Here is a 12,311-nt window from a genome sequence, read left to right as displayed (position 1 = left end):
AGTGCACAGTAAGACTGTTGATCTGTCTGATGCTGTCAACATTTCTATCAGCAGCAATTCTCATTTTTCCACACGTTTTGTTTTGTTGTTGTTTTTTCTCTTCTACTAGGTGGCGCTCTGCATGAACTTTTAGACAAACATAAGCTCAGTCTGAGGAGGAGATGTGAACATGTGACTGAAGGAAGTGCTGGAGCAGGAAGTGGAACCCCCCTCAACAGGATCTACACTGAGCTCTACATCACAGAGGGACAGAGTGAAGGGGTCAATACCCAACATGAGGTGGTTCAGCTGGACACAGCAGCCAAGAAGACCACCCTCCATGACACTCCAATAAAATGCCAGGACATCTTTAAAGCCTTAGCTGACCAACAGAAACACATCAGAGTCGTTCTGACAAACGGCGTCGCTGGTGTTGGAAAAACCTTCTCAGTGCAGAAGTTCTCTCTGGACTGGGCTGAGGGTTTGGAAAACCAAGATGTCAGTCTGCTGATTCTGCTGACGTTCAGGGAGCTGAACCTGATCCCAGATAAGCAGTACAGTCTTCTCATGCTGCTCCGTGTTTTCTATCCAACATTACAGACGCTCACAGCGGAGAAGCTGGCTGACTGTAAAGTTTTGTTCATCTTTGATGGTCTGGACGAATGCAGACTGTCTCTGGATTTCCACAGCAATGAGGTTCTGTGTGATGTCACAAAGAAGGCATCAGTCAGCGAGCTGGTAACAAACCTCATCAAGGGGAATCTGCTGCCCTCAGCTCTCCTCTGGATAACTTCCAGACCTGCAGCAGCCAATCAGATCCCTCCTACATGTGTTCACAGGCTAACAGAAGTACGAGGCTTCACTGATGCCCAGAAGGAGGAGTACTTCAGGAAGAGGTTCAGTGATGAAGATCAGTCCATCAGAATCATCTCACACATCAAAGCATCCAGGAGCCTCCACATCATGTGTCAAGTCCCAGTCTTCTGCTGGATCACTGCCACAGTTCTGGAGCACATGCTGACTACAGAGCAGAGAGGAGAGCTGCCCAAGACCCTGACCGACATGTACTCACGTTTCCTGATGGTCCAGACTCAGACCAAAAAGCACAAGTATCATGAGGGCCATGAGCGCAGTCTACAGGAGCTGTCTAAGATGGACAGGGAGCTTCTACTGAAGCTGGGGAGGCTGGCGTTTGAACATCTAGAGACAGGAAACATCATATTCTACCAAGAAGACCTGGAGCAGTGTGGACTTGATGTGTCGGAGGCATCTGTGTTCTCTGGAGTTTGTACAGAGATCTTGCAGGTGGACTGTGTGATCTTCCAGAAAAGAGTCTACTGCTTTGTTCACTTGAGCATTCAGGAGTTTCTGGCTGCAGTCTACATGTACCACTGTTACACAACCAGGAACACTGAGGTACTGAAGCGTTTCCCCAAAGATTATGCATCTGAGGGTGAGGATGATGACCATAACTCATCACTGGATGTCTTTCTGAGCAGAGCCATGATCAAAGCCCTGCAGAGTGAAAATGGGCACCTGGACCTGTTTGTTCGCTTCCTTCATGGTCTCTCACTGGAGTCCAACCAGAGTCTCTTAGGAAGTCTGCTGGGTCAATCAGAGAGCAGACCAGAGGACATCCAGAGAGCCATCACAACCCTGAAAGACATGAGTGCTTATTATATCTCTCCTGACAGAAGCATCAACATCTTCCACTGTTTGATGGAGATGAAGGACCACTCTGTACATGAAGAGATCCAAGAGTTTCTGAAGTCAGAGAAGAGATCAGAGAAGGAACTCTCAGAGATCCACTGTTCAGCCCTGGCCTACATGCTGCAGATGTCTGAGGAGGTTCTGGATGAGCTGGATGTGGAAAAGTACAATACATCACATGCAGGACAACAGAGACTGACCCCAGCTGTGAGGAACTGCAGAAAGGCTCGGTTAGTCCAGATGTTAATAATAATATCAACTAACAGGTAATCCTGTCCCATCATGTAAAGAGATCACCTCAGTTAGAAGTGAAGGTGTTTGCTCAGTGTCCATTATCATTACTCAGATTATTCACATCTCTGTAACTCTCAATAAAATGAAGTCACTTAGTAAGTGCTCTGCTTTGATCATGGATTTTTTTGTTAAATCTATAATACTAGGTTTACTGACTGTGGACTCTCAGACACCCACTGTGATGTTGTGGCCTCAGCTCTGAAGTCCAACCCCTCCCATCTGAGAGAGCTGGAGCTGAGTATGGCCTTCCTGCAGGACTCAGGAGGGAAGCTGCTGTCTGCTGGACTGGAGAGTCCAAACTGTAAACTGGAGATTCTGAGGTCAGACACATTTTGAGACAGATATGTCATCCTGGTGATGTCATTAACTAATTTCATTGATCAGTGTGTGTTATACTATACAGTGCAGATGGAGCACTGGGAAACAAGAATTGTCACTAACATAACACATTTCACATTACACCAATATCTTTAAATCAATATTCAAATTTGTCTCATTGCTCAAGCTTTAGCCAAAAAGTCATGGAAGAGTTAATCTGTTTAGCTCAGTGGAAACAATGTGAGAGGTCTCAGTTAAATATCTCCTCATTGAGTCTGTGCTCAGACATGTTTACCGTCTCTACTATAACAGAAACACCTCCAATTCAGTTCCTTTAAAAAGCTTCCCATCCTATATCACACTGATTTTTACAGTCAACTTTGCTGTCCAACCTCCATCCAAAGCTCTGAGAGAATAAAGATGCTGCTGCAGTGAACAGGAAACAGTCTGTCCTGTCAGGAAGCTCTGCAGGATCTATGGAGGAAAAACCTGCACTCTCTCTGTCATCGATTTAAACTATATTTTGATTTATGGTTAACAATCTGTACCTTTAATGTACTGCTCACATCAAACAGGACCAGAGATTTATATCCAAACTAAACACAAATAAATTCATATTGGCAGCTTGATATAAGCAAGAAATATTCATCATCATATTTTTCAACCCTGAGGTGATATTTGATGTATATCTCCATATTAATTGATGATGTTTCATTCAGTTTCATGCAGAGATGCTGTTTGAGGAGGTGGAATAGATTGTTTGTGCTTCCAGATGTGGTAGCTAACTTCTTAGTAGCTAATCTCAGAGTGGAGATACACGGGCGTAAGTGGGATTTAATACTAAATTTGTTCTTATGGCCTGAAGTTCTTTTATCTACCTTTGTTGAACACACTTATTGGAAGTCGCTTTGGATAAAAGCGTCTGCTATGTAATGATCGTAATGTGCTCTTACGTATTCAGACTTCATACTTTATTGAGGTTATGCAAACAAAGCACTGTCCCCCCTAAAACAGGAGCGTCTGCAGCTTTCTTGGATTCAGACTCAGAACTTGAGACATTTCTAGTTACGCTCACTGTTTGTCTGCTTCAAGTGTGCCCAGTGACATCCTTACAGATGATTGCATGCAGGATGTAATCACACAGGATCACCTGTATGGATTTTGTAGACAGGATACCATTTACCGTCCTCCACTGGATGTAGACACGTTAAGGGACTGACGATCAATAACAAATCCCTGTTCCCTCTCTGTTCTCCATCACCTGTGTGCCTCCTGTCACCTCGCATCGGTGCTGAAGCACAAAGGTGAAGCGGCGTGTCACAGTGTTTGTCTTCTGTTTCTGCAATGTTTTCTAAATGTCCAAATCTATCAGTGAGACCACCAGAAAGCTGTGAGCCACCTGAACGTGTCATTCTCTTCTCTTCCCAGTTTGGGTGAAACATGAATATGTGTTGCTGTGTTTATTCATCACTCTGTGTTCATAATAACACAAAACACAATCACACTGTGGTATTTGGTGTGATTATATTGTGATTATCACGTCGTTCGGCAGACGTCCTTGTAAACACACAGACAACATTGTGCTTTCCAGTTGTTGATTGTGTTTTAGACTTAATCACATTAAAATCACAATACACTATTCAACTTCTAAGTTTGTGCAGCAAATATTGAAACTCAATTTACACCTGGAGTTTTTCCTGATAAATGTTGAATATGACTGTGATTTAAGTAAATTCATTCATTCAACATTTATTTCTGAAAACATAAAAGTGACCATCAGTGAAAGATGAAGCAGATCAACACTTTTTATGAATTTACAACCCCGCTCACACACATACACACACATGCATACACACACACTCTTCTTCCTTCCACTTGACCCTCAGCAGTGTTTTGTTGAAATCCTCCTCTCTCTGCAGGCTGTTTGGCTGTCGGATCTCAGATGAAGGCTGTGCTGCTCTGGTCTCAGCTCTGAAGTCCAACCCCTCCCATCTGAGAGAGCTGGACCTGAGTTCTAACGAGCTGCAGGATTCAGGAGTGAAGCTGCTGTCTGAGTTTGTGGAGAGTCCAAACTGTAAACTGGAGATTCTGAGGTCAGTTCAACTCACCATGAATCCTCAAATGTTGTCTGTGGTCTTCATGTCCCTCAGATGAAGAGTCTTTTTCAGGGCTCTCCAACCTTTTTCACACCAGGAGCTTCTTGACAAAACTCTAACTGGCCACAAGCTCCTGGTGCTTTTTTCTTAAATTTATAAACTGTTTAGTGAATTTAAGAGCAGAAACATTTAAACTGCTCTGATGTGTTTTTATGTAACTGCTCATTTAAAAATAGATGGATAATTTGTCACCAACAGTGGAATATATGTCAGTGTTCGATATGTCTGTTTGCTCACGCTGGGAAGCGTCTGCTTCTCTCTGAACTTGAGTCTCTCTCTTCTGCTCAAACGTGTGTTTTGGACGCCACTATAGCTCTCATATTGTTTCATCCACTTCAGCTTATTTACATGTAAGTTGTGTTGTTTATGTGCTGCCACTGAATCACTTCCTCACTGTAGGCAGTGTAGAATGCTCTGTGTGCCATCTCTGCCTGCTGTGCTGGAGTGTGTGTGGATGATGGTGTGTGTGTGGCCTGGTGTGTGCCAGTGGATTGAAGACTTTTTTGTGAGACCAGGCTTTAAGTCTCTACCTGATGTCTTCTTGTGAAATAATGACTCCAAAACACAAAAACACTGTTGAAGCTAAAGAGGAAGACAGATGAGCTCATTGATCAGCAGTAAGTAGTGATAGCATTAGGAGAGACGCCTCAGATAAGCCCACTAGAGCTTCTAGTCTCTCCTGCACTCTTTGGATGATTAATTGTCCTATTCTGGTTTCATCCTGTTTTTGTAGCGTTAATAAATGAATAAATATAAAGACAAATATTGGAACTATACAAACATGCTGCTGATGTAAAGTGGTGTGTGCGTGCGTGCGTGCGTGCGTGCGTGCGTGCGTGTGTGCGTGCGTGCGTGTGTGCGTGCGTGTGTGCGTGTGTGTGTTTCCCTGGACCAGAATCAAAACTTAACTAATATCAAATATGGGATTCAAATGAGTTGTCTGTGATTCCAGTAAAAAATAATCTCATATTTCATATTTTGATTTATAGGTGACAATGTGTTATTGAATCTTATTTCTTTAAACATGATAAAGTGACCATTACGCAAAGCTAAAGCTGGTATAATATGATAGTATGTTGATGTCAATGTATTACATGTATACTTGAGCCTCAGCAGTGTTTTGTTGAAATCCTCCTCTCTCTGCAGGCTGTCATACTGTCAGTTCTCAGATGAAGGCTGTGCTGCTCTGGCCTCAGCTCTGAAGTCCAACCCCTCCCATCTGAGAGAGCTGAGGCTGAGTGATAACAAGCTGCAGGACTCAGGAGTGAAGCTGCTGTCTGAGTTTGTGGAGAGTCCAAACTGTAAACTGGAGATTCTGGGGTCAGTTCAACTCACCATGAATCCTCAAATGTTGTCTGTGGTCTTCATGTCCCTCAGATGAAGAGTCTTTTTCAGGGCTCTCCAACCTTTTTCACACCAGGAGCCTCTTTTCAAAACTCAAAGTGTTCACTAGCTCCTGGTGCTTTTTTCTTGAATTTATAAACTGTTTATGAATATTTAAGAGCAGAAACATATAAACTGCTCTAATGTGTTTTTATGTAACTGCTCATTTAAAAATAGATGGACAATTTGTCACCAACAGTGGAATATATGTCAGTGTTTGCCACGACCCCTGATATGTAAACTCTGTTTGCTCACGCTGGGAAGCGTCTGCTTCTCTCTGAACTCCAGTCTCTCTCTTCTGCTCAAACGTGTGTTTTGGACGCCACTATAGCTCTCATATTGTTTCATCCACTTCAGCTTATTTCCATGGAAGTTGTGTTGTTTATGTGCTGCCACTGAATCACTTCCTCACTGTAGGCAGTGTAGAATGCTCTGTGTGCCATCTCTGCCTGCTGTGCTGGAGTGTGTGTGGATGATGGTGTGTGTGTGGCCTGGTGTGTGCCAGCGGATTGAAGACTTTTTTGTGAGACCAGGCTTTGAGTCTCTACCTGAAGTCTTCTTGTGAAATAATGACTGTGCATGCGTGCGTGCGTGCGTGCGTGCGTGCGTGCGTGCGTGCGTGCGTGCGTGCGTGCGTGCGTGCGTGCGTGCGTGCGTGCGTGCGTGCGTGCGTGCGTGCGTGCGTGCGTGCGTGCGTGCGTGCGTGCGTGTGTGTTCTTCCCTGGCTCAGAATCACCAGTTATCAAATATGGGGTTTAAATGAGCTGTATGTGAGGGGTCTAGTGTTTGTATCTTTCTGTGGCCTGTGGCAGACGGCCACTAGGGGGCGTACGTGCCCCAGTCAGAGGGAAGAGGGGATTTCACTGCTGGTGTAGTTCAATGGTTTCTAAACATTGTATGTTTGAGATGTGATCAGCTGCTCCTCCTCCATCAGTGAGCTCAAGCCAAGAACCTTCATCACTGACAGACTGAGTCACAGTTGGAGTTCTTATCAGCCTTGGTGGAGGTGTAGTGTTTCACCTGTATTGATGATGTGATGCATTAGTGAGCTTCCTAAAAACAAGCTGCAAGCTGCTGGGAGATATTTTAGGAAGAATCTTCCTTGTTTTCTGATTTATTTGCTGTTAATGAAACTCAACATGTGTTTCTGCTCTGTGCTGTAATGTGTGTGATGGTAAATGTATCATAATGTCCATTTCCACAACATGGATCCATCAGTAAACCACACAGTGATCAGCTTTCATCACAACTGACTGAAGCTGCTCAACAAACACTTCAGGTTCATTGATTTCTACTGAAAAATCCAGCCTGACATGAAGATCTACAGAAAGCTGGAATAAAGAACTCTGTGTTTACTAAATGTGATACAAGGGGAAAATCATTTTAATCTATATTTTGATTTATAGGTGATAATGTGTTATTAAAACGTATTCCTTAAAAGATGATAAAAGTGACCATCAGTCAAAGCTAAAGCTGGTATAATATATTAGTATGTTGATGTCAATGTATAACATGTATACTTGAGCCTCAGCAGTGTTTTGTTGAAATCCTCCTCTCTCTGCAGGCTAGAACTCTGTCAGATCTCAGTTGAAGGCTGTGCTGCTCTGGCCTCAGCTCTGAAGTCCAACCCCTCCCATCTGAGAGAGCTGAGGCTGAGTATTAACAAGCTGCAGGATTCAGGAGTGAAGCTGCTGTCTGAGTTTGTGGAGAGTCTAAACTGTAAACTGGAGATTCTGAGGTCAGTTCAACTCACCATGAATCCTCAAATGTTGTCTGTGGTCTTCATGTTCCTCAGATGAAGAGTCTTTTTCAGGGCTCTCCAACCTTTTTCACACCAGGAGCTTCTTTTCAAAACTCAAAGTGTTCACTAGCTCCTGGTGCACTTTTCTTGAATTTATAAACAGTGTTTTGAAAAGAGCAGAAACATTTAAACCGCTCTGATGTTTTTTCATGGAACTGCTTGCGTGCGTGCGTGCGTGCGTGCGTGCGTGCGTGCGTGCGTGCGTGCGTGCGTGCGTGCGTGCGTGCGTGCGTGCGTGCGTGTGTGTGTGCTCTCAAGTGTTTCACCTGTATTGATGATGTGATGCATTAGTGAGCTTCCTAAAAACAAGCTGCAAGCTGCTAGGAGATATTTTAGGAAGAAGCTTCCTTGTTTTCTATTTGCTGATAATGAAACTCAACATGTGTTTCTGCTCTGTGCTGTAATGTGTGTGATGGTAAATGTATCATAATGTCCATTTCATTACATTACGAACATTTGGCAGACGCTTTTATCCAAAGCGACTTACATTACATTACCACCCTTCGCAGAGGGGGGAGCAATTGAGAGTTCGGTGCCTTGCTCAGGGGCACCGGCGATCCTCCGGTTCCCAAGCGGAAGCTCTACCCACTGAGCTACTGCCTCCCCTTCCACAACACGGATCCATCAGTAAACAACACAGTGATCAGCTTTCATCACAACTGACTGAAGCTGCTCAAACACTTCAGGTTCATTGATTTCCACTGAAAAATACACAAACTTTGTCAAAGGATCCATTTGGCTCAAAGTGATTTCCACACAGATTTGATGTCACCAGGCACCAAACCTTTTTGTTTCCTGCTGCCAGAGATAACTCTTCATCGTGTTGTAGAGTAAAAGAGGTCATCTCACAGTGAGAGCAGCTCACTGACTACAAGACAAGTGAAGAGAGAAGTGGAGAGAAAATGCTGGACCACATCACTGTAGAAACACAATAAACTGTTCAACTACTGAGTGTTTGTGCAGCTCATCAAATATGTATCATCACATTTACACCTGGAGTTTGTCTTTAACAAACTGACACAAAATCAATGACAGTGAATAAACACCTCAACCTGTAAATAATGAGGCCTACATACAACCTGCTGAACATCTGAGGGGACAAGTTTGTTGGAGGCTCTACAGATCTACAGAAACCTCGAATAAGGAACACAATGTGTTTCCTTAATGTCTTCCGGGGGAAAATCATTTTAATCTATATTTTGATTTATAGGTGATGATATGTAATTAAAATGTTTTCTTCAAATATGATAAAAGTGACCATCAGTCAAAGCTGAAGCTGGTATAATATATTAGTATGTTGATGTCGATGTATAACATGTATACTTGAGCCTCATCAGTGTTTTGTTGAAATCCTCCTCTCTCTGCAGGCTGAATGACTGTCAGATCTCAGATGAAGGTTGTGCTGCTCTGGTCTCAGCTCTGAAGTCCAACCCCTCCCATCTGAGAGAGCTGCAGCTGAGTGAAAACAACCTGCAGGGTTCAGGAGTGAAGCTGCTGTCTGAGTTTGTGGAGAGTCCAAACTGTAAACTGGAGATTCTGAGGTCAGTTCAACTCACCATGAATCCTCAAATGTTGTCTGTGGTCTTCATGTCCCTCAGATGAAGAGTCTTTTTCAGGGCTCTCCAACCTTTTTCACACCAGGAGCCTCTTTTCAAACTCAAAGGGGCCACAAGCTACTCATGATGTCTTTTATTTACAAAGTTATTCAATTCAACTTTATTTATTATGCGCCAAATCACAACAAACATTATCACAAGCCACTTAATGATAGTACAAGTGTAAATATGGCTAATGATATTAATACTACTAGCAGTACAGAGTCTTCATCTGCACAGAACAGGTTTCCACAGTGTGTGTGTGTGTGTGTGTGCGCGCGCGCGCACGCACGTGCTTCCCTTGATCAGAATCAGAAGTTAATCAATATCAAATATGGGATTCTTATGAGCGGTATGTGATTCCAGCTAAAGAGAATCTTTGATTTATAGGTGACAATGTGTAATTAAAATGTTTTCCTTCAAAGATGATCAAAGTGACCATCTGGTATTATATATTAATATGTTGATGTCAATGTATAAAATGTCTACATGACCCTCAGCAGCACTGATGCCAACTAAGCACTTTTTTGCTAGATTTTGCAACTTTTCAGATTATCCAAGAAACTCTTTTTTTTGAAAATTCACCAAGCAACAAATGAAGCTACTTCTTAAAATTTATTTGGAAACTATTAGCAACTTTTGAAAAGTGACTGAAACGTTAAAGTGCACGCATTTTCCCTCTGAATGACCCAAAACAATTTTCTTTGTCACACACTCAGTCACAACAACACACACTCTGTCTGCCCGGCTGCAAAAGTGTGTTGTGAGTTGGGTCAGCAGTAGTGAGGGCTCAGCTCAATAGAGAGGCAGACAGTCACAGGCAGGAGCAGCGATCATTGTTGGCTGACTGCAGCAGCAGCAGTACATACATTTACATTACATTACGATCATTTGGCAGACGCTTTTATCCAAAGCCACTTACATTACATTATATTACCACCCTTCGCAGAGGGGGGAGCAATTGAGGGTTCGGTGCCTTGCTCAGGGGCACCTCGGCAGGGACTCGAACCGGCAACCCTCCGGTTCTTAAGCGGAAGCCCTACCCACTCGACTACTGCCTCCCCAGTTGCATGCGTTTGATGAGACAAACGATGGGCGTTGTATTTTTTTGCTCCAATCATTGAAAAACATTCAGTTCAGAGTGTAAATGTTTGGGTAGGAAGTCACAATTAATTTTCTTTTTTTTAGAATTTCCTCTGCACAGTAGCAATAACAATCTGTAAAGGGCTAAGCCTTCAGTAACGTTACTACATGCTAGTGCACTCACTCACTGCAGATGGAAATCAAGCTAGTCCTGAAAAAGGTTTTCAACATTTGATTTAAAGATATAAATGTATTTCTCTGGTGGCTTGTTTGCTAAACTTACTTGATATGTTTAAAAAGTTCAACAACCACAGTTAAAACCCAATGAATATAGTTGATCAAGAATGTTTGATCTTGCACAGAGCTTACATCAACCAACATGTCTCAGCCAGAAGTACAGAAAGGAGTGGGAGTCTGTACCTGAAGTTAAAGCGTGGCTGAAGCCAGGAATTGGGGATGATTGTCAGGCATACTGTGCGTACTGCTAATCAGATATGCTTGCAAAATTATATGACAAAAACATTGTGCTACAGCAAAGCATATCAATAAATCAAAACCGTACGTTGTGACATCACAACGTCATTTAGCAACTTTCAGCAAAAAATCGACCTGTCTGTAGAAACTGCACCTGAAAATGAGTTGGCAAAACTGCTCATCAGTGTTTTGTTGAAATCCTCCTCTCTCTGCAGGCTGACACACTGTCAGATCTCAGATGAAGGCTGTGCTGCTCTGGCCTCAGCTCTGAAGTCCAACCCCTCCCATCTGAGAGAGCTGGGGCTGAGTTATAACAACCTGCAGGATTGAGGAGTGAAGCTGCTGTCTGAGTTTGTGGAGAGTCCAAAATATAGACTGGAGACTCTGAGGTCAGTAGAGTTTCAGTCAGCTGATTGTGTTTCAGCAGTTTAGTGTTAAACACAGTTAGTGTCAGAGCAAAGGTCCAGTGTTTCCTGGTAAAGCTCAGTCATTAGCAGCTGCAGCTTTCCCCTGTGAAGCTGTGAGAGCAGAATGCTGACAGGATTGGACACAAAGACAGAGAGACAGACAACAGTCACATTACATTACATTGATCATTTGGCAGACGCTTTTATCCAAAGCGACTTACATTACCAACCTTCGAACCGGCGACCCTCCGGTTTTAAAGCGGAAGCACTACCCACTGAGCCACTGCCTCCCCAGTCAGTCAGTCAGTCAGATCAGCCACTAGCTTGTTGTGATCATGTGTGTGAGCTGACTGTTGTTGTTGTTGTTTGTCTCTACAGCACATATAAGTGAACTATAGCTGACAACCTGACAGAAAGTGAGTATTCAGGTGGTGATCATCATTTATCAATACTCTTTGTTTTTTTTGACAAACATTTTTTTTCAAACTTACATATCTGCACGTTTTCTGTCATTGAAGAACAAACAGTTCACGTAACAAATCCACAAACTAAAGTTTTGATTGGTATAAATCTCATTAGGCGGTAAAATGGGTAAAATCCTAGAATGATGTTTGCTGTCTTCTTCTCTCCAGCAGATGGCGCTCAACTGTACGTGTGAGACGTAGAGAAACATGGATCAGTAGACAGAAGACAACAGAGGAACACATGAATCCTGACAGCTCACTGACTCTGGACATTTTAGATTTTGAGGACATTTGTTTGGATGGTTGTCATAATAGAAAAATACTTTTTCTATACTGTCAGAGGTTAAGAGAGTAAACTGCCCCACCAGGAATAGTGCAGGTTTCCCCTTTATGCTGCTGTAACACCTGAATTTCCCCTTACTGCTGTCGTGCCACACTGTCACACAAAGACCAATTGGGAGCAGTGAAGCTCAAACAGAAAACTTAAACAAAGTTCCAAGCTTCTAAACAACTTAACATAACATCATTTTAAGACTGTGCTTTTGTACAGTTCTTAAAATGTAACCGGAGCCAATAAAATATATAATTGTTATGCTCAATGAACAGAATAGGAATCAAAATGATCTTGCGAATTCATGCAGCGATCC

The 12,311-nt window shown here is 42.9% G+C and overlaps 2 protein-coding genes across 30 annotated transcripts in view; one reads left to right on the top strand and one right to left on the bottom strand.

Moving 5' to 3' along the window:
- LOC143006384 (uncharacterized) overlaps nt 1-12,311 on the top strand; it is a 160,196-nt gene that overhangs the window by 95,390 nt on the left and 52,495 nt on the right. For all 27 annotated transcript variants that reach the window (XM_076157832.1, XM_076157834.1, XM_076157833.1 and 24 more), the window contains 4 exons: nt 4,221-4,394; nt 5,604-5,777; nt 7,405-7,578; nt 9,009-9,182. In XM_076157832.1, coding sequence (XP_076013947.1) covers nt 4,221-4,394; nt 5,604-5,777; nt 7,405-7,578; nt 9,009-9,182 — 696 coding nt within the window. The remainder of the gene's footprint in view (nt 1-4,220; nt 4,395-5,603; nt 5,778-7,404; nt 7,579-9,008; nt 9,183-12,311) is intronic.
- Nucleotides 1-12,311, bottom strand: part of LOC143006392 (hypoxia-inducible factor 1-alpha-like) — a 91,134-nt gene that overhangs the window by 62,738 nt on the left and 16,085 nt on the right. The window lies entirely within an intron of this gene.

This window comes from Genypterus blacodes, unplaced genomic scaffold, assembly GCF_046128005.1.
Source record: "Genypterus blacodes isolate CSIRO-AG114 ecotype Tasmania unplaced genomic scaffold, CSIRO-AGI_Gbla_v1 ptg000073l_1, whole genome shotgun sequence".
NCBI lineage: Eukaryota > Metazoa > Chordata > Actinopteri > Ophidiiformes > Ophidiidae > Genypterus > Genypterus blacodes.
The sequence above is the reverse complement of the archived record's forward strand: the minus strand, read 5'-3'. Positions and strand labels throughout refer to the sequence as shown.